Source organism: Triticum urartu, chromosome 1A (genome assembly GCF_056163025.1).
Source record: "Triticum urartu cultivar PI428250 chromosome 1A, HENAU_Tu73, whole genome shotgun sequence".
Lineage (NCBI taxonomy): Eukaryota > Viridiplantae > Streptophyta > Magnoliopsida > Poales > Poaceae > Triticum > Triticum urartu.
Window position 1 is genome coordinate 527772210 of NC_141873.1, and position 23373 is coordinate 527795582.

Sequence of the window (23373 nt, forward strand, 5' to 3'; positions counted from 1 at the left end):
AAGCATTACATCAAACAGATACAATCAAGGTCCGACTACGGAACCAAAATAAAAGAAGAACCCCAAATGCGACAAGGTCCCCGATCGACCCCAACTGGGCTCCACTACTGATCAACTAGAACAAAACAACACAAAGGGCAAGATCTTCATCGAGCTCCTCCTGAGCTTGGTTGCGTCACTGCACAGACTCATCGGCACCTGCAAGCTGGTTTTGGAAGTATCTGTGAGTCACGGGGACTCAGCAATCTCGCACCCTCGCGATTAAGACTATTTAAGCTTATGGGTAAGGTAAAAAGGTATGAGGTGGAGCTGCAGCAAGCGACTAGCATATATGGTGGCTAACATACGCAAATGAGAGCGAGAAGAGAAGGCAAAGCACGGTCGATAAAATTATGATCAAGAAGTGATCCTAGAACAACCTACGTCAAGCATAACTCCAACACCGTGTTCACTTCCCGGACTCCGCCGGAAAGAGACCATCACGGTTACACACGCGGTTGATGCATTTTAATTAAGGTCAACTTCAGGTTTTCTACAACCGGACGTTAACAAATTCCCATCTGCCCATAACCGCGGGCACGGCTTTCGAAAGTTCAAATACCTGCAGGGGTGTCCCAACTTAGCCCATCACAAGCTCTCACGGTCAACAAAGGATATTCCTTCTAGCGGGAAGACCCGATCAGACTCGGAATCCCGGTTACAAGACATTTCGACAATGGTAAAACAAGACCAGCAAAGCCGCCCGATGCACTGACAAATCCCGATAGGAGCTGCACATATCTCGTTCTCAGGGCACACCGGATAGGTCAAGCTACGAGTAAAACCAACCCTCGAGTTGCCTCGAGGTGGCCCCGCAGGATTCCCGTTTCGGACCAACACTATGAGGAGCACTGGCCCAGGGGGGTTTAAAATAAAGATGACCCTTGGGCAGGCCTACCCAAGGGAAAGAAAAAGGCTAGGTGGCGAATGGTAAAACCAATGTTGGGCCTTGCTGGAAGAGTTTTATTCAAGGCGAACTGTCAAGGGGTTCCCATTATAACCCAACCGCGTAAGGAACGCAAAATCCAGGAACATAACACTGATATGACGGAAACTAGGGCGGCAAGAGTGGAACAAAACACCAGGCATAAGGCCGAGCCTTCCACCCTTTACCAAGTATATAGATGCATTAATTAAATAAGAGATATTGTGATATCCCAACAAGTAAACATGTTCCAACAAGGAACAACATCTCCATGTCCCAACAAGGAACAAACTTCAATCTTCACCTGCAACTAACAACGCTATAAGAGGGGCTGAGCAAGGCGGTAACATAGCCAAACAATGGTTTGCTAGGACAAGGTGGGTTAGAGGCTTGGTTCAACAATATAGGAGGCATGATAAGCAAGTGGTAGGTATCGCAGCATAGGCATAGCAAAAGAGCGAGCATCTAGCAAGCAAAGATAGAAGTGATTTCGAGGGTATGGTCATCTTGCCTGAAATCCCGCGAGGAAGAAGAACAAGTCCATGAAGAAGGCAAACGGACGTAGTCGAACGGATCCTCACAAACACGACGTTCTCGGAACCAACCCGAAGAAGCCACACCGGAAAGAAGCACACAACATAGTAAACAAACATCACATAAGCATGGCACGATGCACAAACAAGTACGATGCATGTCTGATTTAAAGAAGCATGGCATGGCAAAGTGCACAAACAAACCTACAAGTTAAGTGGAGCTCAATATGCATCTGGATGCATATTGACAAAACACCACAACAATTATTTGGTTCACTCCCGGTTAGGTACTCAACAATATTAAATGTTGTTTAAAGATGGCAAGAGGCGGAGCATAAGTAAACTAAACATTTTAAATGGGGCCGGATATAACAAACAACAAATCCGGTGAATCCCCATATGCAATAGCAATTTTTAAAGCAACAACAAATTTTAACCCTCTTAAAGTTGTTAACATGATGCGGATGACATGTTCAAGTTATGCAAATTTTAAGAAAATGTTAACAAGAGCATATTATGAGGCATTTGTCACCGTGGTGGAAAGAAAAAGGGTGCCACGGCAACGATAACGAAAATGGTGCCACTGCAACGTTCCGGTTCCGGTAACTCGATTGAGATACCGATGCAAAGGAGAAGTATGCGGATGCGTGCAAAAGATGGTGGGGCGTCCCCGGATTCCGGGTGTCCCATGATTTGGCGACAAGGAAACGAGTGAAAAATTGGACACGGTGCAAACACGAGCATCTCAAACATCGCAAGCATTCGTTCACGGACGTCGTCTCGGGGTTATACCTTCGGAGCGTGCAAAGGGGACGGTTCTCGTTCGTGGAGGGAAGTAGGAGTTCTCGCGACGGCGGTAGTGGAAGTAGTCGATCTCGCATGCTCTAGGGTCGACGGTAGAGGTTCTCGCGATCTCGACGATGGTAGTGGTACATGTTTATTGAAGCACGAGTATCCGTAGATGTTCATGTCATCGGTGTCGTGGTACTTGGGGTCTTCGGACTTTCCGGTCCCGTTCTTGCGACGGTAGTCGTTCACGTTCGTACGGTGAGGTACTTGATGACTCCAACGTCTTCGGGGCGACGGTAGTGGTACACACGATGTTGGGGTACTTGTCGGTCCGGTCTTGACGGAGTAGATGTACACGTTGGCGGGGTACTTTTCGCATCACCGGGCATATTCGTACATGTTCGGAGGGGAACTTGGCAAATCCATGTACTTGGCGTTCCGGTGCGGTACTTAACGAATCCAACACGTAGGGGTACACTTGTGGAAGCGGAACTTGACGAAATCCATATGGAGGTAGCCGTCCGTGGTCGTGCTCATGTTTGGGGACGTTGCGACAACAGCAACAGCCGGAATTACTTGCGGATGGGAGGGTCGGCGGTAGGCCTGATGCAGGGAGCAGCAGGGGAGGTTTGGCAGGGCGCAGTCTCCAGGGCGGCGGGCCGGCGATGCGAGGTCCGGCAACGGGCGTGGTGCAGCAAGGCGACGAGGACGAGGCACGTCGGGGCAGCAAGGCGGAGGGCGGAGCAGAGGCGTGGCGCGGGAGCTGCTGGTCCGACGGCTGGGCTCTGGCGAGTCCCCCATGGACCGGGACGAGGAAGCCGCGGCCTCGGGCGCATGTGCAGGGGAGCACCGCGTCGGGAGGCGCGAGGATATGCGGCACCACTCGCTGGACGGAGGTTGCAGACGGCGAGGGATGCGAGGTCGAGGAGGAGGCCTCGGGCACGGAACGCGGGCGCCATGGGGATGCAGGCAGCGGAGAGGCGCGGGGCGTCGTGGCCAAGCGGAGGGAGGAGGAGGCGCGGATGGGACGATGCCGGTCGCCCACGTCAGGGCCCGTGATGGAGCTCGGCATCAGGAGAAACGTAGGGAGGCGCAGCACTGGCTCTGCTGCTCTCTCCCTGCGAGCGAGAGCAAGAGGGAGGGGAAAAGGGGATCGAGCGAGGTAGCACGCCCGCTGTCTCCTGGCGGCGCGAGGGAGACCGAGAGGAGGGGGTGCACGGGGGTCTCGGGCTAGGTTTAGGTTAGGTTAGGTGGGCTGGGGGGAAGGATGGGCCGGCCTGCGGGACGGGATGGCCTTAGGTGGGCCGGAGCGGAAGTTGGCCTAGGGAGGCCCAGGAAAGCCTTTTCTTTTATCATTTACTTCCTGTTTATTTGGATAAACAGTAACAATAAAAGAAAAAGTACAGGGGGCTAGAAGATGAGTTTTTCAGATATAAAAATATCCTCAATCTCCTGGAACTATACTCTATTTGATAAAATTGTCTTGGATATTTTTAGAGGTAAAAGAAATAAAACAAGTTTGAATCACATTTTTGAACCTAACCAAAACAACTCCAAAGGATCTGAAATTTGACTGAGAGGTTGCAGGCATGGTTGAGAATTTATCAGAAAAGAATGAACATTAATAGAGAAGGGGGAAATGGCACTTGCAAAAGAAAGGAAATAGAAGGAAAAGAGAAGGAGATGATGCATGGGACAAAGGCATGGGGAATTAATCTGCAAGTGTGTTTTGATGATTCCAAATTAATGGAATATTTAATATAGCTCCCTAAAATATTGGGAGGATATGTTATAAAGAGAATTCACCATGTGAATTCCCTCGGTTTAAATGGATCAAAGATCCATGCCATTTATTTAGTTGAGTTAAGAAAAAATAAATAACATGATGGCATGATGACATGATGCAATGCACATGATGCAAAGCTGAATGCAATAAACCAACAACTCACATGACGAAAAACCCGGAAACCCTGGAAGGCATCTGAAGCTCCGGTCTTGGGGCGTTACAACACTCCACCACTACGAGAGGATCTCGTCCCGAGATCTAGAATGGCACCGGAGGGAAAACTGAAGAGAAAGAGAAGAGGTAAAACTAAATTGCTTCTTCGACAAACGAGTGAAACCAAAGAACCTTGCGAGGTTGAAACAATTGAGAGAAAAGGAATACAATGAAGATGAACGAAGTGGAAAACACTCCGTTAGACAAGGAACCAGAAATACAGCGAAAAAGACGAGCTTAAATGACATGATTGACATTGAAGCCACTCCGGTCAAAACAAAATAGAGAAGGAATCAGAATGATATAATTTGGGCAGCACTCCGACTGAAAATGGAAGGAAAAGAACATGAACTTGACAAGATGAGAGGATACTTGATGAGATCAACAACATACTGCCTCCAGAACTATTGAATGAATGGAACAAGCGGCAAGAAAGATCTCAGACAGCACTCCGGTTGAAAAGAGATGCAAGGCTTGATAAGGCGAAAAAAAAACTTTAGCAAAAGGGCACAACACTCCGGTTAAATGGATAAGCACGAAAAGAACATGATCTTTGACAAAAATGAGATGATGGGTTGAAAAGCGCAACATGACAATGCCTCCGGAACAAAAGAATAGAAGATAGATAATTGAAATAGGGGAATGGAGAAGAAAATGTCAACTTCTTCAACAAAGAGCTTGAGAAGGCATCTTTAGGAGAAGGGTCGAACGGAGTTGTTGGAAAACCAACAACGAAAAAAGGATAAGCTTGATAAGGTCTTATGTAAAAAATCTCAACTTATGAGGTGACAACCTGCCACTCGCGGAAAAATATTGGATTTGGTATGAACAAGGAGACGAGAAAAATATATCACCGGGAGGATAAAAGAAGAACTTGGGTCATTTATAAGCACCATAATAGCAACAAACCTTAGGGAAGGCTTTAGGCATAACATGACACAAAATAACTCCAACGAAGGGATTGATGGATTTAAAATACCTCATTCTTAACAACATGTGAAACATGAAACATGAACTCAAATTATCAAGAATGACATAATACCATCTCCAATGATACGGTAGAAAGGATTGCACTTCGGAATGCAAGATGAAGAATACATGAGCTCCTCTGAAAAGAATCTCGATGAACACTTCGAGAAGGAATTAAATCCTTGATGAACCATCATGTAGAACCTTCATGAAGAACTCCGGTAATAAAAGAATGATCAAACGAAATGAAGGATGAAAAGAATAAGGTTGAAGCCTTGCAATGATTTAGATGGATCATCGTGATGATATAATTGAGATATCTTGGAACTTTGGGAAAGAAAATATAAACAAAAGAAATCAAGAATTTTGTTGAACCTCCGGAATAAGTAATTGAATTTACTCGATGAAACAAGAATAAGAATTACATTATGCTTATCCTTCACCAATTAAATTGATGACAAGCAACGGATTTGGCATACTACTTATTCTAGTAGAGAGGATTAAGATATATATTGCATAAATTTGAGAAGGTCTTCGACGAACCACCGGTAGGATGTAAGAACGAATGAATCGATACAATAACAAAGGAAGAGAAAATCTTGAACGAGCCACCAGTAAGAATTGAAAATGAATGAAGGGAAGATAAAGAAACACTGGGAAGAATTATAAAATGAACGAAGATTCTTGAGAGGATTTAGATACATGAGAACGAAGAGAACACGAGCCGATTAGAGATCACTTGAACGAAGCACCGGTAAGATTGGAGAACGAGAGCTGAAAGCTGGAATGAATAAATCTTCGATGATGGGCTCCGGATAATCAAACTGAACAGAATCTTGAATTGCTCCAGATAGGTGAAAAGAATTCTAACAATCAAAAACAATTATGAGAGGATGGGCTCGAACTAGAATCACGAATCTCTGAGAGAACGGATAAGATATGGAGGTAAAATTCTTCTTCGGTCTTCAAAATCTGAGAATGACAACGAGAAACACCAACAAAAATTGTTGAGGCACTCCAGAATGAAGAATAGAAAGGTTGAACCAACGATGAAAAATAATTTGAAAGATCTTGGTGAAAGACATTTGACTAATGATAATTCATTCTTACGTCAAACTTTAGAAGATTTGAGAATAACTCCGGGAGAATAAGAAGAGTCAGGTAAGATCCTGGGAAAAGACATGTGGGTTAGGGCCCACTCAAAAGATACACCGTTGAAAAGATTACTTGAAAAGAGAGATTGCACCGGCTGAATTAAAAGACTTGAATGAGACAACAACCTCGAAATAGGTTGAACTGATCTAGAATGACAAGACGAGCCTTGAGACATCTTCAGCACTTCGGAACAAATGAAAAGCGAGAAGTGCATTATCATGAAGTGCACCGGCATGAGGAAACATTTGAAACGGGGAAAAGGGATATGATCAACACCAAAAGCTTGAATTGAAACCACCGGAGAAGAAAAAGAACGGAGAATGATGAACTAGAAGCTCTGTTAGAATCTTCATGAGAAGCACCGGATAAGAATGGAGAGACCTCCATCAATAAAATGGATAGTTGAATAAGAAATCTGAGTCCTTGAAGAAAAAGGGTGGGTGGGCGGGAAAAACAAAGGCAACTTGGGGACGGATGAAACAAACACCGTTGAGAAGAACTGATAATTGATCTTGCTGGTGTTGAAAAGATCGGGACCACTTGAAGAGAAAACACGCCGGTTGACAAGGATTGACATGACAATATCGATTATCATGAGGGATTAGTATTCACATAGGAGCATAAGAACACCACTTAGGAAAAGGTATGGAATCAACATTTGACTTCGAAGCAACTCGAATACCACAACTCAAAACAAAAACAAAGGATTGGCTTGCAGAATAAGCCGGAACAAACATATGATAGAGATTTCGTCCGAAGTTTTCGTGGTGGGGCCTACACGGGCTCGATCGTACAGCACCATCATGTACAAGGCAGTGCACATGACATACAAGCGTCCCCGAGTCGGCATAGCCAAGGACTCTTTAAGACACAACGAGACCACTGTAAAACCAACCGTGGATAGGCGGACCACTAGACGTCGAACCCCAATTTCATATCATACATCTGTCGGAAAGATATCCTAAGAGCTACTTGAATTCCCACTTATAAACTCCCGAAATTCTCCCGGTTATGCAATCAGGTGTTGGGGATACAGGGGAAGCATAACATCTCACCCAAATCTAGCAAATCCTACATCCAACTGTATCCATCCTTCAACACATAACCAAGAAACCTTCGAAAATCGTTTACCTCAACCTTCGAAAAGCATCCGTTATACGAGTTATGGCAATACTCCCGAACTCCCGCCCCAGTACTGGGTGGCGTCGAGGTTATCTCACCAACGAATTGCATAAAAGAGATTTTCGATGTCGGCGTACTAAACTCAGGTATTCCAGAACTACAACGATAAAATTGTGACGACAACACCTCGGAGCTCAACTCCCCGGGACACTGCCACAACCCCTAAATGACAGGAGGCACCAAGAACAATGTTCTCGTCACAAATCGATCGGAACGATTCCAAGATACCCGCGTGATCCTAACTTTCTTAGTGAAATTTGAGAAGAGAAGAGTCAAAACTCTACGTCAGGATGCCTTACCAGAGCGATGAAGGGACTGGGGAGTAAAAAGAATTCCTAAACTCTCCGATATTTATAATCCTAAATGACTCAAAACATTTTTTCTAGACTCAATAACGCCAGCGATTCGATCAAGTAGGGGGCTCCTAAGGTCGGGGAAGGCTCTGATTACCAACTTGTAACGCCCTCGATGCGGCTATATCTCCCACATGTCGAAGCATGACTTAGAGGCATAACCGCATTGAAAGCAATGTCGCAAGTGAGGTAATCTTCACACAACCCATGTAATACAAAGGGAAAGGGATACATGGTTTGCTTACAATCGCCACTTCACACAATTACATGAATAAAGCATTACATCAAACAGATACAATCAAGGTCTGACTACGGAACCAAAATAAAAGAAGAACCCCAAATGCGACAAGGTCCCCGATCGACCCCAACTGGGCTCCACTACTGATCAACTAGAACGAAACAACACAAAGGGCAAGATCTTCATCGAGCTCCTCCTGAGCTTGGTTGCGTCATCTGCACAGACTCATCGGCACCTGCAAGCTGGTTTTGGAAGTATCTGTGAGTCACGGGGACTCGGCAATCTCGCACCCTCGCGATCAAGACTATTTAAGCTTATGGGTAAGGTAAAAAGGTATGAGGTGGAGCTGCAGCAAGCGACTAGCATATATGGTGGCTAACATACGCAAATGAGAGCGAGAAGAGAAGGCAAAGCACGGTCGATAAAATTATGATCAAGAAGTGATCCTAGAACAACCTACGTCAAGCATAACTCCAACACCGTGTTCACTTCCCGGACTCCGCCGGAAAGAGACCATCACGGTTACACACGCGGTTGATGCATTTTAATTAAGGTCAACTTCAGGTTTTCTACAACCGGACGTTAACAAATTCCCATCTTCCCATAACCGCGGGCACGGCTTTCGAAAGTTCAAATACCTGCAGGGGTGTCCCAACTTAGCCCATCACAAGCTCTCACGGTCAACAAAGGATATTCCTTCTAGCGGGAAGACCCGATCAGACTCGGAATCCCGGTTACAAGACATTTCAACAATGGTAAAACAAGACCAGCAAAGCCGCCCGATGCACCGACAAATCCCGATAGGAGCTGCACATATCTCGCTCTCAGGGCACACCGGATAGGTCAAGCTACGAGTAAAACCAACCCTCGAGTTGCCTCGAGGTGGCCCCGCAGGATTCCCGTTTCGGACCAACACTCAGAGGAGCACTGGCCCAGGGGGGTTTAAAATAAAGATGACCCTTGGGCAGGCCTACCCAAGGGAAAGAAAAAGGCTAGGTGGCGAATGGTAAAACCAATGTTGGGCCTTGCTGGAAGAGTTTTATTCAAGGCGAACTGTCAAGGGGTTCCCATTATAACCCAACCGCGTAAGGAACGCAAAATCCAGGAACATAACACTGATATGACGGAAACTAGGGCGGCAAGAGTGGAACAAAACACCAGGCATAAGGCCGAGCCTTCCACCCTTTACCAAGTATATAGATGCATTAATTAAATAAGAGATATTGTGATATCCCAACAAGTAAACATGTTCCAACAAGGAACAACATCTCCATGTCCCAACAAGGAACAAACTTCAATCTTCACCTGCAACTAACAACGCTATAAGAGGGGCTGAGCAAGGCGGTAACATAGCCAAACAACGGTTTGCTAGGACAAGGTGGGTTAGAGGCTTGGTTCAACAATATAGGAGGCATGATAAGCAAGTGGTAGGTATCGCAGCATAGGCATAGCAAAAGAGCGAGCATCTAGCAAGCAAAGATAGAAGTGATTTCGAGGGTATGGTCATCTTGCCTGAAATCCCGCGAGGAAGAAGAACGAGTCCATGAAGAAGGCAAACGGACGTAGTCGAACGGATCCTCACAAACACGACGTTCTCGGAACCAACCCGAAGAAGCCACACCGGAAAGAAGCACACAACATAGTAAACAAACATCACATAAGCATGGCACGATGCGCAAACCAGTATGATGCATGTCTGATTTAAAGAAGCATGGCATGGCAAAGTGCACAAACAAACCTACAAGTTAAGTGGAGCTCAATATGCATCTGGATGCATATTGACAAAACACCACAACAATTATTTGGTTCACTCCCGGTTAGGTACTCAACAATATTAAATGTTGTTTAAAGATGGCAAGAGGCGGAGCATAAGTAAACTAAACATTTTAAATGGGGCCGGATATAACAAACAACAAATCCGGTGAATCCCCATATGCATTAGCAATTTTTAAAGCAACAACAAATTTTAACCCTCTTAAAGTTGTTAACATGATGCGGATGACATGTTCAAGTTATGCAAATTTTAAGAAAATGTTAACAAGAGCATATTATGAGGCATTTGTCACCGTGGTGGAAAGAAAAAGGGTGCCACGGCAACGATAACGAAAATGGTGCCACTGCAACATTCCGGCTCCGGTAACTCGATTGAGATACCGATGCAAAGGAGAAGTATGCGGATGCGTGCAAAAGATGGTGGGGCGTCCCCGGATTCCGGGTGTCCCACGATTTGGCGACATGGAAACGAGTGAAAAATTGGACACGGTGCAAACACAAGCATCTCAAACATCGCAAGCATTCGTTCACGGACGTCGTCTCGGGGTTATACCTTCGGAGCGTGCAAAGGGGACGGTTCTCGTTCGTGGAGGGAAGTAGGCGTTCTCGCGACGGCGGTAGTGGAAGTAGTCGATCTCGCATGCTCTAGGGTCGACGGTAGAGGTTCTCACGATCTCGACGATGGTAGTGGTACATGTTTATTGAAGCACGAGTATCCGTAGATGTTCATGTCATCGGTGTCGTGGTACTTGGGGTCTTCGGACTTTCCGGTCCCGTTCTTGCGACGGTAGTTGTTCACGTTCGTACGGTGAGGTACTTGATGACTCCAGCGTCTTCGGGGCGACGGTAGTGGTACACACGATGTTGGGGTACTTGTCGGTCCGGTCTTGACGGAGTAGATGTACACGTTGGCGGAGTACTTGTCGCATCACCGGGCATATTCGTACATGTTCGGAGGGGAACTTGGCAAATCCATGTACTTGGCGTTCCGGTGCGGTACTTAACGAATCCAACACGTAGGGGTACACTTGTGGAAGCGGAACTTGACGAAATCCATATGGAGGTAGCCGTTCGTGGTCGTGCTCATGTTTGGGGACGTTGCGACAATAGCAACAGCCGGAGTTGCTTGCGGATGGGAGGGTCGGCGGTAGGCCTGATGCAGGGAGCAGCAGGGGAGGTCTGGCAGGGCGCAGTCTCCAGGGCGGCGGGCCGGCGATGCGAGGTCCGGCAACGGGCGTGGTGCAGCAAGGCGACGAGGACGAGGCACGTCGGGGCAGCAAAGCGGAGGGCGGAGCAGAGGCGTGGCGCGGGAGCTGCTGGTCCGACGGCTGGGCTCCGGCAAGTCCCCCATGGACCGGGACGAGGAAGCCGCGGCCTCGGGCGCATGTGCAGGGGAGCACCGGGTCGGGAGGCGTGAGGATACGCGGCACCACTCGCTGGACGGAGGTTGCAGACGGCGAGGGATGCAAGGTCGAGGAGGAGGCCTCGGGCACAGAACGCGGGCGCCATGGAGATGCAGGCAGCGGAGAGGCGCGGGGCGTCGTGGCCAAGCGGAGGGAGGAGGAGGCGCGGATGCGACGATGCCGGTCGCCGACGTCAGGGCCCGTGGTGGAGCTCGGCATCAGGAGAAATGTAGGGAGGCGCAGCACTGACTCTGCTGCTCTCTCCCTGCGAGTGAGAGGAAGAGGGAGGGGAAAAGGGGATCGAGCGAGGCAGCACGCTCGCTGTCTCCTGGCGGCGCGAGGGAGACCGAGAGGAGGGGGTGCACGGGGGGGCTCGGTCTAGGTTTAGGTTAGGTTAGGTGGTTTGGGGGGAAGGATGGGCCGGCCTGCGGGACGGGATGGCCTTAGGTGGGCCGGAGCGGAAGTTGGCCTAGGGAGGCCCAGGAAAGCCTTTTCTTTTATCATTTACTTCCTGTTTATTTAGATAAACGGTAACAATAAAAGAAAAAGGACAGGGGGCTAGAAGAGGAGTTTTTCAGATATAAAAATATCCTCAATCTCCTGGAACTATACTCTATTTGATAAAATTGTCTTGGATATTTTTAGAGGTAGAAAAAAAATAAAACAAGTTTGAATCACATTTTTGAACCTAACCAAAACAATTCCAAAGGATCTGAAATTTGACTGAGAGGTTGCAGGCATGGTTGAGAATTTATCGAAAAAGAATGAACATTAATAGAGAAGGGGGAAATGGCACTTGCAAAAGAAAGGAAATAGAAGGAAAAGAGAAGGAGATGATGCATGGGACAAAGGCATGGAGAATTAATCTGCAAGTGTGTTTTGATGATTCCAAATTAATGGAATATTTAATATAGCTCCCTAAAATATTGGGAGGTTATGTTATAAAGAGAATTCATTATGTGAATTCCCTCGGTTTAAATGGATCAAAGATCCATGCCATTTATTTAGTTGAGTTAAGAAAAAATAAATAACATGATGGCATGATGACATGATGACATGATGCAATGCACATGATGCAAAGCTGAATGCAATAAACCAACAACTCACATGACGAAAAACCCGGAAACCCTGGAAGGCATCTGAAGCTCCGGTCTTGGGGCGTTACAAAGGTGGCGGGGCGAGGCGGAGTCCGGCGGCGGCGATAGCTGGGCTTCGGCCCGCTCGGCTAGGCCGTTGGCCCAGTCGGGCACAATTTTTTATAAATAATTTCACCGAAAAGGAAAAGTCTAAATAATATTAAAAAAATTCTAAAAATGCCAAAAACAATTTTCACCGTCTAAATTAAATATTTAGAACATAGTGAACATTTTCTTGGCCTGAAATGCAATTTTAAAAAAATGCATAACTTTTCTCTAATTCAAATAAAATAACAAATAAAATCCAAATAAAATAATTATTTGATTTTAACATCCCCCCCCCAATATTTCTTTTGTTTTGGAGAAGTCATATTATCTCCTCTCTTTTATTTTTAATATTGGAAATATTTTCGGAGAGGAAAAATAATTAAAACCAAAATGATCCTCTTTTCATTATTTGAGAAAAGGATTCAAATATGATAATAAATGAAATCTCCATCTCTCTCCGTGGGTCCTTGAGTTGCTTAGAATTTCTAGGATCGAAACCAAAATGCAAATAATATATGATATGCATATGATGACATATGTATAACATTCCAAATTGAAAATTTGGGATATTACAATGCATCGTGTGTACTCACTCTGTAAAGGAATATAAGATCTTTTGGATCACAATTTACAAGCACAGAATCTTTATCTCTACTACTTAAAAAGAACGTAAGGTTCCCGTTTCACCTCTCTTTCGTCCAACCTTCCTTATATACGTTCCACTCTTTCCTTCTCCTCGTTGATTTTTTCCTTCATCTCTAATTTTTCTCCCATCTATTCTCCCTAAGATAGAATCAATTGTCTCGTGTTTTATTAACTTACCAAAATAAAAACATATTTTGTTTGGTAAGTCATTAAATTCTTACCAAATAAGTGCTTAACAAGAAAATGGCAAGTAAATCATGGGGATTAGATACAAGAACTTGCTAAGATTTTAGCGCATCAGTATGATAATGAACATGCAGTCACGGGCTAATCTCTAGAATGTTTATACTCCCGTTACAACGCACGGGCAATTGTCTAGTTGTCTTAAAAATATCGTGAGACTTTCCCGATTGCACTGCAAGAAAGGAACCAAATGCAGCGTTAATTCTCAAAGTCTTAGAAAGCCAAGCAGAAACCAAATTCATGGCCTACCCCAGCTAAGAGGGCAGTTTGTATCTATGTGCTGGGGCTGCTGCATGATCTGCACCGTCCTGGTCAATTGGATTCTGACCTTGTTTAAACAAATGGCTGGCCTCGCTACCACATAATACTCCCTTCGGTCTTTTTAGTCTGTATATAAGTTTTGTCTGAAGTCAAAGATACCAAACTTACAGAAAAAATGTATCAACATTCACAATGCCAAATTAATATTTTTAGATTCATTATGAAATGTATTTTTATAGTATGTATATTTGGTATTGTAGATGTTGATATTTTTTAATATAAATTTGACAAAATTTGCAAAGTTTGACTTGACTCAAATCTAATACACGGAGTAAAAACGACCGAGGGAGTAAGACAGAAAATCTGGACTGTGGGGTCATGATACATGCGTTACACCAGCCAAAGTTCATTAGTCTGAGATGCTACCTTATTGTCATACATAAGCATCGTTGACTAATCCAGTAATTATGATTCATGCACCACACCAAACATAGTACTATTCTTCACCATAGCATTTATGACTTCCCACGGGCTACCACTTCCCAACACGTTGAATCAAATATTATCTATGCTCTTCGAGTCTTTCTCTTCTGCATTATTGTTCTTGAAAGATTGTTGTTAATCTAAGTCAAATCCATGTAATGCCAATAACAAAGACTTTCTGCTCCTCAAGGTATATATAAGCACGCTCCTAGGTATGCTCAGTACTAACCAAAGGATTTCTCATAACCATACCGCACAAGAGAATTCAGAGATCAGAAGAAATGGAGGAGGCAGAATGTGCATCTTGTTGGGGTTCTCTCGATGCAATCTGTGAGGAGTCGGAGATGATTGCACATTTGCAGTCTGTGCTCTGGTGTGACAGTGATTCTGATGCAAACCTCCGCTCCTCCAAAAATGATAGCACAAATGCATCTTTTGATCTCCAAGTCAATGACCTCAGTTCGGCAAATGAGAGGGACATTGGTATCAAGAGAAAGATGCAAGTGGATGAGCAGGGCGACCATCACAATGAAGTCCCCGCGGTTCTCTCGGTAAGTGAAGGCCTACAATTGGTCAATTTTATCATTATAATTAATTCTACTTATTTATTTATTTTTGATAGCAATCGATTCTCTAGGCCCCAAGGAAGAGTGGTAACAAATCAAGAGCTGCAATGGACTCACAAAGGAACTATGCAAAGGTTTGATAGTTACTTATATATTATTAGCTTTGTTTCCCTTTTCGGGAATCTCTTATTAAACATTTTATCACCATGTGCAATTTTAGAACAGAGAAGAAGGCATTAGATCAACGAGAGGCTAAGAGTACTGCAGCACCTGATCCCTAACGGCACAAAGGTGAATTCTTACTATTTGCCATTCATTCTTCATTTGCACCTGCCAATGGTAATTGTGTTGAGCGTTTGCCTTTTCAGGTTGACATAAGCACAATGTTGGAGGAAGCAGTCCAGTATGTCAAGTTTCTGCATATGCAGATCAAGGTATGTATTCACTTATAAAGCAACAGATGCACAAATATTTCAATTGTCAGTGTGCGAGTGCGTGCCACTTAGTTCTTCCCATCTTTTTGATGCATAGCTCTTGAGCTCTGATGAAATGTGGATGTACGCTCCGCTCGCCTACGACGGCATCAATGCCAGTTCCCCCTATTTGGATTCTCTGGTTCAGGAATGACTAACCCAAACAAACTGACTCAGCAGATGGTACATAATTTGTTGGAAGGACCTATGGCTCAACTGTTCTGATTCATCTGTCATAGCATTGTCATATCTATTGTGGACTTCAACCCGAATTTCCATTTATTGAGTATCGTAGCTCCTTATTCAGGATTCTATTTTTATTCTTGATTGCTTAAACAATGTCAATAATAAGATTTATTTTAAACCAGGCTTGTTGTATATTGATTTTGATTTAGAATCGACCTCTTACTTTGTACTTATACAAAGGAACGGAATCAAGAGCTAGCATGGCAATTTATACAACTTATTCTTTAGAGAAAAAATAGCTTTACCCTTTACGCACGCAATCGACCGGCTAATAAATGCATCCACCCAAAGGATAAATCTAGAAATATAAATAATATGAAATATAGGAGTATCTTCTATGTTATATTGATGACTACAAGAGCACAAATGACCATATTACCTTTTGTGGAAGTGTTAACCAAGTACTCTCTTCATCTGGAATTACTTGTCACAAAAATACATAAATATGGATGTATCTAAAACTAAAATATGTCTAGATACATTTATTTTCCTGACAAATATTTTAGAATGAAGAAAGCACTTGTTGAACATGAAGAGTTAAGATTAGTCGTTTCCTCTTATCACAATTAGAGTTGCCGTGGTCTCCACCACAATTGTCGAACCTGGCCTCGTCGTGTTTGCTGAGCTGGTTCATGTGAATGCATTAGAGCACCTTCAACCAAGTGATCAATTTTGTTCGTTTGAGTCATTCGGACAAAAAATACGGCCCAACGGGACGATCCAAAACGGACAAAGCGTCCGCCTATTGTCCGTTTGTTCTTTGTCCCGGCACAAACTGAGCTCAAATTTGAGCCATAAATGGGTTCGTGATGGACAAAAACGGACGTTCTCGTCACTCGCTCGTGCCCTCGTGCGTCCGTCTTGGTCCCATGCATCAGTGACCCGCACTAGCAGTTCGACCTCTGCCTCCGCAACCGGCGCGACGAGGCCGCCTGCGCAGGCCGCCGCCGCGCTCACCGGTGAGGGCTGCCATCGCGCTCTCCTCGTTTTCTGCTGGTGTGGGCTGACCGGAGGAGCTCGGCAGCGGGCACCTCCTCGTTTCTGCTGGTGCGGGCGGCACGGAGGAGCTCGTCGGTGTTAGACCGCTGACTGTGCTCAGCCCACGATCTACGCACGATCCCCGTGCACGTACTGCGTTCGGTTGGGCGTTGCCCTTCCATATGTAATCCCTCATGTACTCTGTATGCAATCAAGGAAAGTACTCAATCAGTTTTCATGGTATCAGATAACTCTCCCACGATCCTCTCCTAAACTCCAGCGCCATGACCAACCCCGGCGCCGGCAATCCCTCCCAACCGGCCGCCGGCAGCCACACTATTCCGGCGACCTCCTCCACTACTACCTCACTATCCCCTCTCTCTCCTTCAGTGACACAATCACCGATGTGACCCCCTTCATCCCTATTGTTCTTGATCTCCATAGCAGGAACTACTACCACTGGCGCCACTTGTTCGAGATCCACCTCGGCCGCTGCTCGCTGCTTCACCACATCTCCGACGCCTCCCCTCCCGAGCCGCACAATCCTCGTTGGCTCAAAGATGATCTCGCCATGATTCAGTGGCTTTACACGCACATCTCCACCGAGCTGTTCAACCTCGTCGTCAAGGACGGCGCCACCGCGCGTGACATCTGGACCGAGCTCCGGCATCTCTTTCAAGAAAACCGCGACGCCCGCATCTCGGCCCTCAACGTCGAGCTCCACACCATCACCCAGGGCGATCGTCCTGTTGGTGTCTTCTGTCAACAGATCAAGGCGATTGGCGACGAACTCCGGGAACTCGGGGAAACCGTTGCTGATCGCTCTCTTCTTCACGCTCTCATGGGCGGGTTGGACGAGCGGTTCGCGCAGCAGGCGTCGCTGATTCCTCTGCTTCGCCCCCTGCCGTCTCTGTCCGAGGCGAGGTCGATGCTGCAGCTCGAGGAGCAAACCCAGGCGCGCAAGATCGGAGCTCCGCGTCTCTTCCACACCGCCGCCAATCCTGCTCCGTCGCCACCAACATCATCCTCGGCGCCGCCCACCCCGCAGTCGCCTCCCGGATGGCGTCCAAGTCCAAATTACAAGGGCAAAACCCCGGTCTATCGACCGCCCAAGCAGCACTCGTCGGCTTCCTCGTCGTCATCCGCGCCTCCACCGCCGGCGCCTCCATCGGCGCCCACGCCACCAGCGCCCGCGGCGCCCCGGGTTCTTCAACATGGCGCCCTACTGCTGATCCCTGGACGGGGCTCGTTCAGGCATGGCCGATGCCCTGGACCGCGCCTTCCCCCTACGGTGCTCCCCCTGCATACAATGGAGCTTGGGCGCCCGGCATGCGTCCCTTCGTCGGGGCTCCCGGCCTTCTTGGCTCCCGGCCGCCGCTGCATGCGTACACGGCCTATGCCCCTCTGTACCAATCTTCGGCGCCTCCATCAGCACCACCTCCGTACCTCTACGGCGCTCCTACAACAGGATGGGATCTTGCTGGTCCATTGGTGTCGCCGTCTGCATCTCCCCACCAGCTGGCGCCTCCTGCTACAACTTCGACACCACCAACCTGGGATCAAGCTGCTCTCATCGCCGCCCTGAACTCACTTACCACCCAGGACACAGGTACGGAGTGGATTTTCGATTCCGGTGCATCTTCGCATATGTCTGCATCATCTAGTTCGCTGTCATCCATCCATCCCTCCATTCTCTTTCCCTCTATCACCATTGGTGATGGCTCTACTGTACCAGTTTCATGCGTCGGCACCACCTCTCTTTCATCTTCTCGCTCACCACTTCTCCTTCGTGAGGTTCTGGTCGCTCCTGCTTTAATTAAAAACCTGATTTATGTCCGTCGTTTTACCATAGATAACCAAGTTTCTGTTGAGTTTGATCCCTTTGGGTTGTCTGTGAAGGATCTCCACAGCAAGGCCGTGATAGCTCGATTCAATAGCTCTGGCGATCTCTACACCATCAACGGCGCATCCACTCCTTCACCTCAAGCCATGCATGCCTCCGTCACTCTATGGCATCACCGTTTCGGTCATCCCAACGCCACCACCACTACAAAGCTTCTTCAAGAGTTCCAACTCCCGCATGATCGAGGCTCTCATGACGCATCTCTCTGTCACGCGTGTCGGTTGGGCAAACATGTTCGCTTGCCATTTAGTACATCTACTACTACTAGCACTTTCCCTTTTGAGTTGTTGCATTGTGACTTATGGACCTCGCCTATCCCTACTGTGTCTGGTTTTAAGTACTATCTTGTAATCGTGGATGATCATTCTCACTATATTTGGACCTTTCCCATTTGCTCTAAATCTGATGTTCACCCTCTCTTTGTAAATTTTCAGCGCTATGTTTATACACACTTCTCCCTTCCCATTCGCTTTTTGCAATGTGACAATGGTAAAGAATTTGACAACACTCGTAACAGAGAATTCTTCTTACAACATGGCATTCTCCTTCGCTGTTCTTGTCCATACACTTCATCTCAAAACAGAAAAGCGGAGCGATCCCTTCGTACCATTAACGACATCCTGCGCACTCTTCTCATCCAGGCCTCCATGCCGCCTCGTTTTTGGGCTGAAGCGCTTCGTCACGCCACATATCTTCTTAACATTCGCCCCACCACCACCAGCCCAAAGTTTTCCCCGTACGAATCCTTATTTCTAGCCCCACCCTCCTACAACAGCCTATGCATTTTTGGCTGCCTCTGTTTTCCAAACATTAGTTCCACAGCCGCCCACAAGCTCTCCCCTCGTTCCTTGCCCTGCGTATTCCTCGGTTACTCTGATTCGCACAAAGGATGTCGTTGTCTTGACATACAAACTGGTCGCGTTTATATTTCTCACCATGTCACATTCGACGAAACCATCTTTCCCTTTGCGTCCCACACCCCGCCAGATTTTTCTGCTCCCATCACTACATCCTCCAACCCCAATTCGGCCTCCATGCATGGCCTGCATGGCCCTATTCACGTGGTCACATCACCGTCCCTACCAGCCCCCACTATCTCTATCGATCCCCGTGCCCCCTCCACTGCTTCCGTGCCCAGCAGGCCATCCTCTCCGGGATCCACCCCGCCTCCCTTCAATGATTGTTTTCCCATGGCATCCACTAGCCAATCCGCCCCCTCCTCCCCAGATTCTCCTGCCACCTCTCCCTCCACAGATTCACCCGGGCCCGCCACTACACCCATGCATGCAACTTTGTCCCCCACCCATGCAGCCTCTCCTACGCACTCTGATTGCTCGTCACCACAGCATCCACACGTCCCGCCTTTTCCTCCTTCTTCTACGTCCCAGCCACACCATCCATTACCACCCACTGTCGTCCCAGTACCTATTACCACTAATGATCACACCATGCGTACTCGCGCCAAATCAGGATTCCGCCAACCTGCTAAACGCCTCAACCTCACCGCGTCACCCACTTCTCTCTCCCCCATACCACACTCTTACAAAGCCGCTCTTCTTGACCCACACTGGTTCCACGCAATGAAGGAGGAGTATGACGCGCTTCTGCAGAACAACACATGGTCTCTTGTTCCACGCCCAGCCGATGCTAATGTTGTTTCCGGTAAGTGGGTTTTTCGGCACAAATTCAACTCCGACGGGTCTCTTTCTCGCTACAAAGCTCGTTGGGTTTGCCGCGGTGACTCTCAGCAAGCCGGCATTGACTTCGACGAAACTTTCTCGCATGTCGTTAAGCCCAGCACAATTCGTGTGGTTCTTAGTCTTGTCGTTTCCTCTTCTTGGCCCATTCACCAATTGGATGTGAAGAACGCTTTCTTGCACGTCACTCTCAACGAAACCGTTTTCTGCCGTCAGCCTCTCGGATTCACTAACCCATCCTTCCCTGACCATGTGTGCCACCTTCAAAACTCGCTCTATGGTCTTAAACAGGCGCCCCGGGCTTGGTTTCAGCGTTTTGCCACCTTTCTTCACACCATCGGTTTTCAACCATCTCGTTCTGACTCTTCCCTCTTTATTCTCAAAACAGACACCCACATTGCATATCTCCTCTTATATGTAGATGACATCGTGCTCGCCGCTTCTTCTGACTCTTTTCTTTCCACCATCATCCATTCCATTGGTCACGAGTTTAGCATGACCGACCTTGGGCCTCTTCATCACTTTCTCGGCATTGCGGTCTCTCATTCATCCTCCGGCCTTTTTCTTTCTCAGCGTCAATATGCAATCGATCTCCTCTCCAAGGCCGGCATGTCCGACTACCATCCCTCTCGCACTCCAGCTGAAACGGGCTCTAAACTTTCCTGTGATGGCGAGCCCTTCTCTGATCCCACACTCTACCGCAGCCTCACCGGCGCCCTTCAGTACATGACTCTAACTCGTCCTGAGCTCACCTACGCAGTCCAACAAGCCTGTTTATACATGCATGACCCGCGTATTCCTCACTACAATCATGTTAAATGCATTTTGCGTTACCTCAAAGGAACTCTTGATCATGGTCTTTCCATCACACCTTCCTCTCCCACCACTCTCACAGCGTATTCCGATGCAGACTGGGCTGGATGTCCGGATACTCGTCGATCCACTTCTGGTTATTGTGTGTATCTGGGTGATAACTTGATTTCATGGTCTTCGAAGAGACAGCTCACTGTTTCCAGGTCATCCGCTGAAGCTGAATATCGCTCCGTCGCCCACGCCGTCGCCGAAACCGTCAGGCTTCGTCAACTTCTCAGCGAGCTCCACCGGCCTCTCCATCAAGCTACCATCGTTTATTGTGATAATATCTCCGCTGTGTACATGTCATGTAATCCTGTACAGCATCGTTGTGCTAAACACATAGAGATAGACATCCACTTTGTTAGGGAGAAGGTTGCTCTAGGGGATGTCCGTGTTCTGCATGCCCCACCAGCGCGCAATTTGCCGACATCTTCACCAAGGGACTGCCAACTGCTTCCTTCCTCGACATTCGAACCAGTCTCAACGTTGTCGAGCCCGCCACTGACACTGAGGGGGGGGGGGGGGGTGTTAGACCGCTGACTGTGCTCAGCCCACGATCTACGCACGATCCCCGTGCACGTACTGCGTTCGGTTGGGCGCTGCCCTTCCATATGTAATCCCTCCTGTACTCTGTATGCAATCAAGAAAAGTACTCAATCAGTTTTCAGTCGGCAGCGCACCTCCTCGTTTCTGCTGGTGCGGGCGGCCCATAGGAGCTTGGCGGCGGCAGCGCACCTCCTCCCCCCGTGCACCTCTGTCGTCCAATGCCCACCCCGCGAGCGACGCCGTCCTGTAAGATGCAAGTCGGATGTTGGTCGGATGCTCGTCGGGGGCAGGCGGATGCTATTCAGCAGCAAATCGGATACTGGTCGGAGGCAGAGCCGGGGAGAAGCAGCGTCGGAGCACATCGGCATGCTAGGTAGCTGCCTGCCGCCACTGACTGAGCTGGCCACCCGCTGCTAGCCGTGCCCGTGCGTGCACAGATGCATGCATAGCTAGCCGGTAGCCGCGCCCGGGAGAAGGTGCTCGTAGTCCTTGCCAAGGCTGACCTCATGGAGCTGAAGCTCGCCGACCTCGCCGTGGCCACCTCTAGCTTCGGGTGCGAATCACAGCTCGCGGAGCACGCTGGCCGCAGCAGCGCCGTGTACCGCGTCGTTCTGCCTGGAGACCTGTACGTATGTTGTCGTGCGCGTCGTGGAGAGCGGCATCGCCGGGGTCTGGGAGGACGACACCTCGGCTGCCGCAGCCTCGGCGTTCCGAGAACTCGCGCTGCCCCGGCGCCCCAACATCCCTCTGCACGTGCTCAGCGGTTGGCTCCACGGCGGTGGTGCCACCCTTGTGTGGAAGCAAACGTGTGCAGGCGGCCTTCGACATCGCCGATGGCTTTGTCCGCGGGCAAGGCGACGACGCAAGGGCTCGCGGCAGTTCAAGGAAGGACTCCACCAAGTATTTGACGGAATGACGGACCGGACATGTTAAAAAATGCGTCCGTTCCCAAAAAAAATAGATGTGGAGACCGGATGGGCCACCCGAACAGATAAAATCGATGTCCGTTTGGGTAGTTGGGTTGGAGTTGCTCTTAGTCCCACCCGGCTACAGGAAGGAGATGTGCATCAATATACAAGGTGGACTCTCCCTTTGTTGTCTAAAATACTCCCTCCGTCCGAAATTACTTGTCGCATAAATGAATGAAAATGGATGTATTTAGAATTACAATACATCTAGATACATTCATTTCTTCGACAAGTATTTTTGGATGGAGGGAGTATTACCGAAAAAGGGTTCCCCGCTTTGTATTTCAAAGCAACCAACACCAATACAAGGATCGCTGGGGCGAACAGCACATCAAGCCCAAAAGAAGAAGAAGAAACAAATGCCAACAATGGCAGCTCGACAAAGCGCGGATGACCCGCCACCGCTACGCCCTCTGGAAACAAACCACCACAACCCGGGGCTCCGAACCGCCGCGTACCAAGCAGCACCTTCAAGAGGGAATGCGACGCCGACAACGCTACTGCCCGGACATGTCCTAGAGTATTAAAACCACACATAGCTAGCTAGTCCCGTGTTGCACACAAGCGCTAACGTGAATATACGTGACTTTCGGGGTGTCGACGATTTTTTCTTTCCTAAACCAAGGTGTACATCTTATATGTAGTACCCCCTCTGTTTCTAAATATTTGTCTTTCTAGAGATTTTAACAAGTGACTACATACGCAGCAAAATGAGTGAATCTACACTTCAAAACATGTCTATATACATCCGTATATGGTAGTTCATTTGAAATCTCTAAAAAGACAAATATTTAGGAACGGAGGGAGTACATGGCAAAGCAGCTGAACCCGGATCTGGAGCGGCGGCTCCATTGGCAAGGCATGGCCGGCTAGCAGCCATGCGGGTGGTGGATCTGGCGTCCCGGCCGCGCGGGCGGCGGGATCCGGTGATCGTTGGCGGCCGCCGGCGGTTTGTACAGTGGTCGGT

General features: G+C 47.8%; 2 protein-coding genes and 2 pseudogenes across 3 annotated transcripts in view; 3 read left to right on the forward strand and 1 right to left on the reverse strand.

The window, feature by feature from the left end:
• The window catches only part of LOC125525400 (senescence-induced receptor-like serine/threonine-protein kinase), a 57800-nt pseudogene that overhangs the window by 21805 nt on the left and 12622 nt on the right, over positions 1-23373 (reverse strand). The gene's annotated exons all lie outside the window — the stretch shown is intronic.
• LOC125537491 (transcription factor BHLH133-like) lies at positions 14456-15367 on the forward strand (annotated as a pseudogene).
• Positions 16643-17669, forward strand: LOC147992224 (uncharacterized). The gene is made up of 2 exons (XM_087543036.1): positions 16643-17533; positions 17625-17669. Exons 1-2 carry the CDS (start codon positions 16643-16645, stop codon positions 17667-17669), a joined length of 936 nt encoding a protein of 311 aa, XP_087399162.1.
• On the forward strand, positions 17701-18374 carry LOC147992225 (uncharacterized). Its single transcript, XM_087528651.1, has 2 exons — positions 17701-18046; positions 18337-18374. The coding sequence occupies exons 1-2, from the start codon at positions 17701-17703 to the stop codon at positions 18372-18374; spliced, it is 384 nt and encodes a 127-aa protein (XP_087384777.1).